Raw genomic sequence first — 14,359 nt, forward strand, 5'->3', positions numbered from 1 at the left:
TGATTGGATGGTGTTGATAATAGTGGGGTGTTTAATACTGGATTGGATGGTGTTGGAGAAGAGTTAGTATTGACAGAATCGTACATTTTGGCCAAGGAAAAGGCTTTCATGATGGTGGTTGGTTGAAACATCAGCACCATCATCTGCACATCATGTTTCACACTCCCAAGAAAACAACTAAGTTGATGTGATTGAGACAAGTCAACTCGAGATACAATTGCATCAAATGCTTCATGATATATATTCAGTGATAAAGTCTTTTTGTCGAAGTTGCGTCAACTCAGCCATGGGATCATCACAGATTTCACCAAAATGATCCAACAAAGTACACGTATAGTCTTCCCACGAAGGTAAATTATTCAAACCTATTGTTTTGACATATGCATTATGCCACTGAAGTGCCTTCCCTTCAAAATGCACCACTGCGAGCCTAACCTTGTAATTGTTAGGTGTTTGATCAATGGAAAAAACGTTTCACATTGAATTATCCAAACGAGCCAATCGCATATTACAAGAACATGGCCTAACATTGTTACCCGAATCATCAATTTTTTGGTGTTCGTATCGCTGAAACATTTCCTAAAGGTATTGCTGTAGAGAAGTGCCTAGGGTCATGAACTTTTCTTCCATCTTTGAACTGAGACGCTCTTCAACATTGCGAAGGTGAGCTTGATTTCTTGTGTTATCAACCATGGCGGAAGCGTAGTTGGAAAGTTACTTCTAATACCAATGTAATAGTAGAACTAGGAGATGAATCAATTCTCTCGAAGAACTACCAAGGATTGTAGGGAATCCAATTTGTAGAATGGAAACCGAATATGAATCGTATTGAATATTCACAGATTACAAGAATTGTTTTCCATCCAACAAACACCGCCCATGGTTCATATATTTGCTATATATTCCTTTTCTAATTGTCTAATGAAATACCTTACAACTCTTTGTAATTACAATTTTTCCTAACATTTTCTTTATTTATTTTAAGTCCTGTATCAATCCCTCCCACTTAAGCAAATCCTTGTCCTCAAGGATTAAAATATGGAAACCGCCCCAATCTTATCCACAATAAGACAAGGTCCATAATATTGGAGCTAGTTTGGCATTGTTCTGAAAGGCCACAAATAGTTGCCTATAAGGATGTAGCTTGACAAAAGCCAAATCACCAATATCAAATGATCTTTCAGGTTTGTTTGTTAGCTAACTATTTAATTCTCTCCTGTGCTCGTTTCATGTGGAATTTGACTAGCTTAAGTTGTTCCTCCATTTTCTGGAAACTTTTATCAACAAGTTCAATCTTAGACTCTTCAGGCAAATATGGTAAGTAGGCGGGTGGAACTTGACCATAAACAATCTCGTACGGGCTGGCTTTAACAATATTGTGATACGTAGTGTTGTACCACCATTCCGCCAAAGGAAGCCACTTTGACCATTGCTTCGGATCATCCAAACACATACATCTCAAGTATGTTTCAATGCATATGTTCACTACTTCAGTCTGACCATATGTTTGAGGATGGTAGATTGTAGAGAGCTGCACCTGAACTCCTTGGTAAACCATGAACTCCTTCCAAAATCGACTAACAAAAATGGGATCTCCGTCAGACGTGATGGAGGCTAGAAACCTATGTAATTTGAAGATGTTATCCATGAAGCATTGAGCCACATTTGCAGCAAGGTAGGGATGTTGCAAGGTCATGAAGTGAGTAGTTTTGCTCAATCTATCAACTACCATAAATATAACATGTTTTCTATACGAATTGGGAAGACCTATGAAGTCCATGGTAATGTGTTGCCAAACTAAGTCAGGAACGGGTAGTGGTTGTAGTAAATCAGGGGATGCAGCATTATCATATTTGTATTTCTGACATGTACTACACTATTGAACAAATCTTTTGACCTCATTAGTCATGCCCTTCTAATATACTACAACCTTCATTCTTTAGAGAGTAGCGTCTCGCCCTAAATAGCCTCCACAAGTTGTAGAGTGTAACCATGTAAGAATTAATTTTCTTAACTCTTGATCTTTGCCCATCACTAGCCTCTCTTTCCTTTTGAGTTCCCCCTTACCCAATTATAATGTCTATGAGATAAAGGGTCTTGTTGTAGTTCTACAATGAGCTTATGTAAGTCTGCATCAACTAGACATGATGCTTTGATCTTGTCCATGAGGTATGAATCAGGTTGGTGAATCACCAGGGCATCACATTGCACCCTAGAAAGTGCATCAACGACCACATTCTTCGTACCTTGTTTATACTCAATTATAAAGTCGTATTCCATTAATTTCACCAACCATTTTTGTAGGAAAGTTGTTGATAACCTTTGCTCCAAGATGTACTTAAGGCTTCTATGATTGATCTTGATTACAAACTGTTTGTGAAGCAAGTAATGCCTCCACTTTTGGATCGCAAACACCACCGCGAGTAATTCTTTTTCATATGCTGACAGGGATTGTTGCTGTTGACTTAAACTTTTGTTGATAAATGCTATGGGATGACGATCCTGCATTAGCACCGTGCCCACTCCCAAACCTGAACTGTACACCTCCACTACAAAAACTTTAGAGAAATCTGGTAGAGCCAAAACTAGTCCATCTACTATCACCGCGAATAAAACTCCTTTTGAATTACAATACAAACAAAATCCAAGTTTTTCCACTTTAAAAGTGTTTAATTGTTTGAGCTATGGTTCCACCAATCTTCCTCATCAAAAATTTGATGTCTGTGCTAGGCGTGGGTTTTTTTAGGATACCAAACAAACACAAAATGTTATCTTATTTTATAATAAAGAAATTTATCTCTCTAAAAATGTTTTCTTTGATGAAGCAACTTTCCTTTTAAAAAACATCAGTTCTCAACCTAATAATTCTGAGCCAAATTCCCAACACATCCTTCCATCCAATTTTGTTGACACCTGTACCTTTAATCTCAACATTTTTCGGCCCAATCCTACATCATGTTCCACATCCCCTGACCCTCATCCCTCTTCACCTACACTTTCTCCCCTACCTACCCAAGTTCACCATCTGTAATAAAATTGTAACCTCTTCGCTGCTCCACCCGTCCTTATCATCGTCTTCTTTAACTTAATGACTATGAAGGTATTGCTTGCCTTGGTAATTCAATCATTTCTTCAAAGTCCTCTCTCCATTCATCTTCAAGGTATCTTATCATTTTTACTTTTCTCTTGATTATTCTCGTCTTTCTCCTTGTCCTGGAAATGATCTCATTTTTAGCATAAATTCATCGTCTCATTTACTTGATTTTAGTGATGTTGATTGGGTTACTTGTGTTGACGCTCGTCATTCCGTCACTGACTACTGCTTTTTTTATTGACAACTCCTTAGTTTTCGGGAAAAGAAATAAACAATCCACAATCTTTAGTTCATATGCTGGGATAGAATACTGAGCTCCTGCATCAGCTACTTGTGAGCTCCATGTATATTTGCTTGTGATTTGCAAGCTCCTTCTTAGAAGTATTATGTCTTGAATTGTGACAGTCAAATTGCTTTTACATAAGTACTAATCACATCTTTCATGAAAAAATTAAACACTTAAAATAGACTCTCACCTTATTTGGAAGAAATTACTTTTTTTGCCTCATGAAACTTTTTTCAATTTCCTCTTCTCATCAACTAACAAACATTTTTACTAAAGCTTTGCCTCCAAAGTTGTTTCATTTCAATATTTCCAAGTTTGAGCTGCATGAATTATTTGAACCTCCAAGCAAATAATCGTAGTATGCAACAACAGAAACAACCTCTGAAGAGAATTTTTATAATATGCTATGAAATTTGTTATGTAATATTCTAGAACATGAGGTATATTTTTTTCTTATTATTTACCTTTTTGTCTTATTTTCTTTATGTACGTTGTATATATTATGATATAGAACATTTAATAAGATTAAAAACCTTTTTCAGCACTCTTTTTTTGAAAGTTTTCCTTTGTTTTTTCTTTAATTCTAAAAGAAAACTGCATTTCTTTTTAATCCTTCCTGCGTTTGTTTTTTTAGTTTTAATCTCCTCTTTATTGAATATAAATAATATAATTTTAAATCTTTAACTAATTTCAAATGGAGGTAATAGTAGATGGTTGTTGAAAAAGAATATATAAAGAAAAAAATTGATAAATATGTAAATTTTAATCACTAAATTTTAATTTAATAATTGCTGACAATTAATCAAAACTAGTGAATCATTATTAATTTATTCATGGTAAAAACTTTTCTGCTCCATCATGAATCATATAACACTATTCTTGTCCACTCAACCAACTCAACGTATATACCTTAATACTCATTTTTTTATGTCGCAGGAGAAATTGTCTGAGGCTTTTTAATTATCCCAGACTCTTTGTAATTTAAGCATAGGCTCATATATTTTGGTTAATCTTTGCTATCGTATATATCTTTTAAAAATAAATAAAACTCAAAATGTATGATATTATAAAAGAAGTATTTAAATTTAATTTACGTAAAACGCTAAAAATATACAATAATATTACAAAAGAACTTTTTAATTAAGTATTTTTAAAATTTTAACGAAAAATTCAAGAATAACATGTGTTATGCAATACATTATATATATATATATATATATATATATATATATATATTTTATATGTTATATAAAAATATTTTCTTTTTTATATATATTTTATCTCGTATTTTATTTATTAAGTAATTTTTTTATTATAATTATAAAAATAAAATAAATAGTTTTTTATTTATTTTATAATTAATAATTTATTATAAGTAATTATTTATTTTAAAAAAGTGTTAAATTGAAAAAAATGATTAAATAAAAAATATTTAAATTTAGAAAAACGGATCACTTTTTAATACAATTATTTTAATGTAAAAAATCGTTATTAAAAGGTCTATATATATAAAAAAAAATTATGTACAGAAAATTATCTTTTATATAATGTATAAATTTGTATTTCATTATTTTTATAATAAAATAATAATTTTTTACTATAAGTATATAAAAGTAAAAATATATAATTTTTATAATTTTTTTGTAAATAATTTTTATTTATTTTGCATATAATTTATTTATTATATGTACGTGTTTTAGTTGTAAAATAGTAACCGAGTTAAGAAAAAATCTCAAATAAAAAATTATTTAAATAGAAATGATGTCAAATTATTAATGCTCATCTTTTAATTTAAAATATTTTAATTTAAAGAGTAAAATAAAAAAAAAAGTGTTTTATATAGTTTATAATTTTATTGTAATTATTTATTTATTTATTTTATATGTAACAACCAAAACTTATATTCGAAAATAAGGTATTTCAAAATAAATTTACATTTTATATTTTTTATATTTGATAATGAAATACTAAAAAATGCATTTAAAATGAATTCATGAATACTTCAAAATATAAATTAGGGAACTTAATACATTTTTCTTAAACTACAATTCATCATCTTTGTAATATTTCTTCCATTCTTCCCACTTAGATATCTTCCTCTATATTTGAGTTGGATACTAATTGAGTCAGTATAATCTCATATAACAAATCTCATTTCAATACATTTTGACTCATCATAGATTAGCATTCTCCTTGGAAATAACTAATTTGATTATTAATATCACACAAATTTTCACAAACATTCTTACATTAACCATCATAGCTTAATACAATCATTATTACAGTTTGTGGCATGAAAAGAATAGTTATATAGTAAATTATAAATCACTATTCTAACAAGTCAAAGTCTTATAATGGTTGCAAGCTCATGCCATCAATCCATATCAGTACCACATATAATTCAAAGCATTAATTCTATACCCTCATTTTACTCTAATTCAATTATACAAGTCTAATAATTCTCAACACATTCTCATGATTCATAATCAATCCAGTTTAATTATAGATATCTAACTAATTCAAACCAACCAATTGCTCAAATCACATATATGTAAACCCAACACCACCTACCCTCTCAATACCTTTCCATCATCACTCAAACCAACTAACAACTCACATAATAGGATATATAAGTCCAACATAACCCACTCTCTCAATATCTTTCCATTATCATTCACAATACAATATAAATTCAATATAAACTCTCCCTATAATCACATTCAACAATAAAATTTCTTCATTTATTTCGTAGAACCCATTTAAGAAGATCACATGTATTATCAAGTTCAATAATGGTAATAAAATAAATCTCCATGTCATTGGTCTCATTCTTTCTCATTGTTCTCAATCCATTTAACAAATTTATTAAAAAAGAAGAAGAAGAAAACATGCAAACCATTCAATTATATTTATAAAGGACTAGCTTCCCTTAATGATAAAGTTTATCTAACTCTATTCTCATCCCTTAAACAACATCACACACAAAAATTACTATCTACAAAATTAAGAACGATCAAAGCAAAATTTTCAGGATCATAAAGAGAGAGGGTTTAGTTAAGAAGGAAAGAGGCGACATGAAATTGAATATGGCCTTGCATGTAAGGGAAAATAGGTTGCTCTTAGAAAATGGGTAAAATTTTCGAACTCACCATTAAGAGAAATTGATTGAGGGTTTTGATAGGATTCTTTGTGTAGATTACTTCAGCCGTGTTGATTCTTTAGAAAGGATGGAAGCTAATTCAAAATTTTGGATGAAAAAGAAAATTTGTTTGGAGAGCTATGTTTGTTTATAGGAAAGAAAAGAGTTTTCTGAATAATAAATTTTTGGGATTCTCACTGTATATGAAAAAGACAAGACACCAATGCCTTTTATAAAGATGTTAATGTAATTATTTTAATTTAAAATTTATTATTTAAAGAGAAAATTTAGATAAAGATGATGATCATGATAATAATGATAAGATTAAAAAAATATTTATTAGTTTTATTCTTTATTTTAATATTTTTGATTTGATTTTTTTTAAAATTTAATTGTTTTTTAAACTAAAATAAATAGTTACAATAAAAATATTATTTATAAGATAAATACTTGATCTATAATAAATTGTAAAAATTATTTATATTTATTTTTATAATAATAATAATAATTTTATTATTTTTTATTATATTACCTATAAATTAAAAAATATATCAAAATTTTAGAAAAGAGAGAAAAACACGCTAGAGAAAATTCATTGATAAATAGTTGAGATTTTGAAAAAAAATAATTCATTGATAATTTTTTTTAACATAAAATTCGGAAGTAATTAATTTGAGAGTTATAAAAGTTATTTTTTTAAAGATAGAACAATGGGTTAAGTCCTCACATAGAAATCAGGAGAAAATAGCAAAATAAAAGAAAAGTGGGAGAAAGTTTGAGAATTAAATAATTAGTGACATAGGAGAAGCATACGTATCCATCCACTGGGGTACATCAGAAGCTCTGTTGTTACGAACACAGTACTGAGAAAGTGTACCCTAATTTGAATACAATTCATGCAATTTCACGCCAATTAGCGGAGTGAGAATTGAAAGTTGAGAATTTGCAGTGAGAGAAAGAGACATGGCCGAAGACAGTGAGGGGATGAAGAAAGGGGAGAATATAGAGTCTCAGATTGAAACCGCTATGCGCTCTCGCGTCTCTCACTTCAAGGAACAATCCGAGTAAGCAACTCTTCTCTATTTCTTCTTATTCTTCTTCTTCATTCTCATTATTCTGAAATCTTATGTATCGTTCTTTATGTTTCGCCTTTTGAATGCAGCTCTTTGACGTTCGAGGGTGTTCGTCGATTGCTTGAGAAGGACTTGGGATTGGAGGAGTATGCTCTGGATGTGCACAAGAGATTTATTAAGCAATGTTTGCTCAAGGTACTCCTTTTCTTCTCAATTCGAATCCCTAATTTCAACATAGTCAGAATGCATAAGTGGAAGCTTCTAGGGCTTTATAGTTTTCTGTTATTCACTAGTGGATGCACACGATAACCAACCCTAAGTGCCCAACCATTAACCTCGTCCGCATTACAATTAGAAGCGCTCTGGAGTCGCAGAGTTCTCTTTTAAATCCTATGATTCAGAGTCTCTTCTACTGTTGGTTAACATGTGGTAACTGAATAAGTTGGTTGTCAATCACCATGTGAAATTCACATTTGCCTTTACTTGGTCTTGAGGGATTGCCGTTCTCTTTATTTAACCCGGACCTCAATGTGGGGGTGTTTTTATGATTATTAGTATAAGTACGATTGACAAGAGTATGGTGTCGAATAGATTATTTACTACTACAGCTACTATTTGCCAGTAGTGACGGTAACAATTTTCTTTGTAATATATTTGTATTGCGATTGGTTTAGTTTTATGAATTCTGATGTTGCGAAGAATGCTTGGGTTTTGTTCTTATTTCTCAATATCAATGTGTTTTTCTTTACCTCATTGCTGGTAGTGCTTAGAAGGGGTCGTTGATGATGATGCCCCAAGGATATCGGAGAAGGCAGGGGAGAATGGTGCAGATACACAAGAGTCTGAAGAACCAAAAGAAAAGCGTGAATTAAAAGATGAGAAGGATGTTTGCCCTGAAGATGAGGAGAAAATGGAAGACTCTCCTGTGTTAGGTCTTCTTAAAGAACAAAAAAGGGCTAAACTTGAAACCAAGGATGATAAAGGCAATGGAAACAAAGTCGTTCCAAGTGAAGCCCTTATTATGAAAGCTGTTAGAAAAAGATCTTCGTACATCAAGGCTAATGCAGAGTATGCTGCTATTTTTTCAATTATTTATCACTCTGATTACTTTTTGTGAGATGCACTGCATGTCCTTACTTTGGTTAATTTATGCACACCAACTGTTAATTTCAGGTCAATCACTATGGCTGGTCTTCGTCGACAATTGGAGGAAGATCTTAAGCTTGATAAATTTACACTTGATCCCTATAAGAAGTTTATAAGTCAACAGCTTGATGAGGTGAGTGAAAAATCTTTTAAGTCTCGTTGATGCCCATAAGAAGCACAAACTCACTATCTGATGCTTAGCATGTCTCTTTCAAATGTGAAGGTCTTAGCGTCTTCTGTAGTTTCAGAACCTGCAAAGAATGCTAAGAAAATTGAAAAGAAAAAACCTGATACCAAAGTAACTAAAAAGGTCAGGAGTGAAGAAAACTCTGATACTTCAGATAAGGAGACTGATGAGGAAGAGAGTGAGGAAGATGAAGTTAAACCTAGGAAAAAGGTTGTTCCTAAAGGAAAGGTTAAGACTCCTGTTCAATCCAAAAAACGGAAAGCAGAGGAGACTGATCTGTCCAGTAAGAAAAGGATCAAGCCTGCTAAAGCAGCCTCAGAAGAGATCAGTGATACAGAGGATAATGGGAAAAACTCTGAAGATGATCAGTCCCATTCATCATCCGAGAAAGCTTCCAAGGTCATACTAAATTATTGTTTTTGTGCTGATTGCAATAGGAACCCCTGGTATAAGTTGAAATGTTATGGCCATAGTTATAATTATTGAAAAATTACTATCTATTTGCTGCATAACAACCCTTATATTATTAATCTTGTCCTTGTGAGTGAATTTCCATGAAGCTGTACTCCACATTTTTTTATTTAATTTCTACTAGTTAAGATCTATATGAGGTTTATTTCATTGAATTATAACTTTCTTTTTTCTCCTGAACTACAGAAAAAAGAGGTTTCAGCCCCTGTGTATGGAAAACGTGTGGAGCACTTAAAGTCTGTCATTAAAGCATGTGGAATGGGGTAATTTTCGTCTTTGGGTTCCCTTTTATGATCCTGGATATTTTTTCAGGATGATAGTTTGATGTTACATATTTGTATCACAGTGTTCCTCCCTCAATTTACAAAAAGATCAAGCAAGTGCCTGAAAACAAACGGGAAGGACAACTAATCAAGGAGTTGGAGGAAATATTGTCTAGAGAAGGATTATCTTCTAATCCATCTGAAAAGGGTGAGTTCATGTTTAGTAATATTCCTTCATCCCTGGGTATCAGCTGTAATATTTCATCCTGATTGAAAAAAATATGCATTCCTTTGTCAAAGAAGCCCTTGGGGTTGTTCTTATCAGCTGTGTCCACTTATCTTTCATGCAACCCAAACGACTGAAACCTTTGCTAGTTTTACCTTGGTATTTGTTTAGTTATGATAAATTTTTAGATGTGAGAAATCAAAATCAATTATTAGTGTTGTATCAATTGTCCCATAACCTGTCAACAAACCTTTGCTAGTGTTCTCAACAAAATTAAATTGTCCCATAATTTGTCCATACTTTAAAATGAATTAAGCTACGTGACATTTTAGGGCATTGCCTTGATTCAGTATGTATACTGTGGAGTGAAAACATAACATCGCAACTCAGAAATAAAATTTGGACACTTTTTCCTAGTAATATATTATAGGAATAAGATGTATGGAGGGGGTGTAATTGAATAAAACTAATGTACCATGATAGTGCCAAAAGGCTCGTCCCTCGCCATGTGAATGTATGAGAGGGTGTCATTGTATACAGTCTTACCCTTAAAGAGACTATTTTCGGATTAAAACCCATTACCAATTGGCCACCAAGGTGCTACTTTACCTGTGCATTACATGTCCTCTACCAGTGTAAATGAACGGAAAGTTAAAAATGAGTATTTGTCCTTTAAAATTTTATAGTTTGGTAGGTTACTCTAATCAGGGTTGAGAATAACCCACTATAGTGCTACTACAGCGCTATGGAGGATGGGAGTGGTGCAGTTAAGTGTTACAGCTACCGTAGATGCTATTTAAGGCTGGAGTGAAGAGAGTCACGGAACTTTCACATCACTCCCATGAGTGCTGTGCTGTTCCCTCAAACTATTTTGTTGCTACTGCCCTTCTACCTCTTCTCCATTCGATACTTCTACCCTCTTTCTTTGTCGCTGCGAAGCTGTGTTTTGCTCTCCATCTTTGCTGTCTAAACTTTCACGATGAGAGACTGACTGCGATGAGCTGCTGGAGTGTTAGAACCGGGCCTTAGGGTTATATCAAAGAAAATGTTAGAATTGGGCCAATGGGCCCAAACACTCCTAAGTGATTTTCTCCTTTTTTTTTGTTTTTGGTTTGTTGGGCTCCTCTTGAGTCTAGTTTAGCGTATCTTTCTGTTTTTTAATAAAGCATAGCATATTATATAATAAATAAACTAATGATATAAGTATATAAAAATGTAATAAACTATTTGAAGCATAACATATAAGATACTAAACTAAATAAGTAATGATAGTAATAAAAACTAACTAAAACATTACAAAATATCTTAAATTAAACACAAATAGCACTAAAAATATAATTAACTAAACAACAATAATAAGAGAAAGCGCAATAAACTATTTAAAGTATAACATCCAATATACCATAAATTAAATCATAATTATGACCAAAAAAAAATTCAGAATAGCGGCTATCTTGTTATGTATTACATTGATATCACAGTTTCTGGGCTGGCTGCACGCCACTATATCTTGGATGTAAAATGCCTAATATCTTGAAAGCAGATGGAAGGTATTGTAATTTCACTCAACCTCAGAGGAGATTGGGTTGGTGTAATCTTCCCTGTTTATTAGGACATAACGGTATTACATTGAGCAGTAGATATGTCAGGCTTTGATTTAATGGCTACTATTTCCACTTTTCTGATGTTTACTCACTTACTCAGAAATCAAGGAAGTAAAAAGGAAGAAGGCAAGAGCCAAAGAACTTGAGGGTATTGACGTAAGTAATATTGTTTCAAGTTCTCGTAGAAGGTCAACAAGTAGTTATATTGCTCCTCCACCTCCAAAGCCCAAGGTTCCAGTTGAAACTAGTGGCAACGGGGCTGAAGGTGGTGATAATGACGAAGACAATGATAATGAAGAGGATGAAGAAGACGAGGAAGAGGATAGTGGCAGCGAAGAAGCTGACGATGATGGAAGTCAGAGTGAAGAATTTAATGATGGTAAGTATATTTAAAATATGTTAAGGCTTTGCCCTGTTTTCAAGTTATTGGTCATGTCAGATATCATAGATTTGGGAATCAAGTTTTCTGTAGTACTTTTTGTTGTGGTTGAGTAGTTTGCTGTTAACTGCTTTGATAGGATCGAATTGTCATCGACAGAGGGTATAGTTTTCTTATAACCATAGTATTGGTATGAATTATTTATTTCCGAATGCAATGCTTAATACTAGTGGTATTCCCCCCCTCCCAATGTAGTTTATTCTGTATCCAAAGCGACATCATCCATGTAACCAAAGTTCCATTTGGCACTAGGTATAAATGATTTCAACATTTTATAGCATTGGGCCAGCCCTTTTAGGTTCCATTTGATATCTATCTGATATTGAAGGCATTATTTAAAATATCGAGATATTAGTCTTCATATCTGATGAACCAATATTGTAATTTGTCATATATCTGTTTCCTATTCTCTAAGATACTTTATTGATGAAGTGTCCAATCTTATGAATCGATGATGCTTTTATGATGACAGTTATTTACAATTATTTATGTTGACCATGTCTAAGAAATATGATCTTAATTTAAACCCCAGCAATTGCAATTATATATTTATTATATTTTAAGAAATTTTATACATTTTAAAGTTGTATCTATTATATACTGTTATTTTCAAAATAGGAATAAGTATATATTATCGTATGGGATATGCATAGTATTTGATACACATGTCATATCCGTGTTACCATTGTATTCTGGGACACTTGGATTGAACATGGCCTTTGATTAGAAATCCGGGCTTTTGAATATGCTGAATACAAAACAGACAATGGAAGCTAATCACAGCACAATTAAATAATCTTTGTTTGAAGAATCACTCTAGGAAAATAAAGACTCTTTCCAAGTTTTCCCCTGAAGTTTCTAATAGTGGTGGGTGATGAAATATTATTACTCCGCTATACGGAGCACTAGTGAAACCATGGTGAATTATCTTCTCTGTGACGATGTGTTACATGGCTTTTGCTTTTTCATGAATTGGTCGTCCTTAACGTTCTCTGTTTTATGCAGACGAAGAAGACAGTGATTGAACACGGGGAGATTCCACAATAATCAAGGAGATTTTTTCATAATTCATTAGGAGGTGATGATGTATAATGTAATGTCTTGTAGTGTGTTTGGTCTTCTACCCTTTTATTTTCTGTTGTTCCAAAATATCAGTGTGATAATGGCCAGTACTTGTTGCTAGTTGCAGAAGTATTAATTTAGTTTCTTCCTTGGCAGTTGATAGGTACTTCTGTTTTGACAGTATTGGTTTTAATTTAGTATATTTTGATTTCCCCTAGGAAACACGTTTACAGATAGATTACCATATCTCAACCATAGGTGGCAGCATGGTCGTCTGTTGATATTTGTCCAAGTTCTGTTTATCTTGCTTTTAGGTCCACACTTAAGCTAAACCTGAGAATTCAGATGAAATTGAATTGTTTAAATCATTAGATTAGTTTGAAAGATACAACTTTGCGCACCCTCACTTCACTTCAACTTCTTTGTTAAAGTCCATAATTTCTGTTTGAGAAAAATCTTATTTCATTTTAAATTATAACATCAAATTTGAACCCAGATGGTGGATCCCGTTTATGTAGTTTGACTTCGTTTTGGACTGTATTTTTTGGCTCTTTGGATTAGAGTATTTGCCAGGGCGCCTTGATTTCTGAGTTGCCAACAATGGACATTATTTGTCTTTCAGTGAGCTTTGGTCGGATTCTACTTTGGGTTATCATTTTCGAAAAGAAAAATCAACAAGACTGACCAGCATAAAAATTCTTAACATGACTGAAAAAGGTAGCTTAAATTTCATTTGAAATCATTGATATGGAACTAATTCTTAACATGTATTTGATTGATTAATTGATTAATTTCATATGGAACTAGAGAAACTTTACATGCTGTCAAATAAGCATCATTTATATAATAAAAAAACTATTGATTTAATAGCGTATAATCGTTGGAATAGAGAAAAAACGGTAAGGAGATGAACATTTAAAGCAAAACAGAGTATTTGATCTTATGAAATGTTTTTTTTTTATTGATACAAGTGCACTTGCAAGTCTTTTAACGTAGTAACAAAACAATGGTTCAGGCGTCATGGGTCGAGTTTATATTAAGCAAGAATGTGAAGCTTGATTCTTGGGAATGACGTGAGGATATTTTTGAAGACAGTTATAATTTTAATATTTTTAAGTAGTTATTAATACCTTTTTAAATGTTCTTAGAAGTTTATTAAATGCAAGCGTGTATAAAACTTCTTATCTGAAATTACGATTTTATCATTAAAAGAAATAATTAATCTATCAAAACATCTAAATATTTAACTCACGAAGATAAGTTGTTAACTAATGGGTTGTTTATTTAAGATGTGTATCTAGATTGTGATTCTTTAAAATATTTTTTTTTATAACGTTTTTAAAAAGTTGTTGGTTCAAATGAAATTGGA

The 14,359-nt window shown here is 32.2% G+C and overlaps 1 protein-coding gene across 1 annotated transcript; it reads left to right on the top strand.

The window, feature by feature from the left end:
- The first annotated feature begins 7,317 nt into the window (after positions 1 to 7,317).
- On the top strand, positions 7,318 to 13,212 carry LOC114164467 (DNA ligase 1). Its single transcript, XM_028049154.1, has 9 exons — positions 7,318 to 7,583; positions 7,682 to 7,787; positions 8,356 to 8,660; positions 8,766 to 8,871; positions 8,962 to 9,324; positions 9,583 to 9,659; positions 9,743 to 9,867; positions 11,590 to 11,868; positions 12,934 to 13,212. Exons 1-9 carry the CDS (start codon positions 7,483 to 7,485, stop codon positions 12,951 to 12,953), a joined length of 1,482 nt encoding a protein of 493 aa, XP_027904955.1. The 5' UTR covers positions 7,318 to 7,482; the 3' UTR covers positions 12,954 to 13,212.
- The last annotated feature ends 1,147 nt before the right edge of the window (positions 13,213 to 14,359 follow it).

Source organism: Vigna unguiculata, chromosome 9, assembly GCF_004118075.2.
Source record: "Vigna unguiculata cultivar IT97K-499-35 chromosome 9, ASM411807v1, whole genome shotgun sequence".
In the NCBI taxonomy this organism is placed as follows: Eukaryota; Viridiplantae; Streptophyta; class Magnoliopsida; order Fabales; family Fabaceae; genus Vigna; species Vigna unguiculata.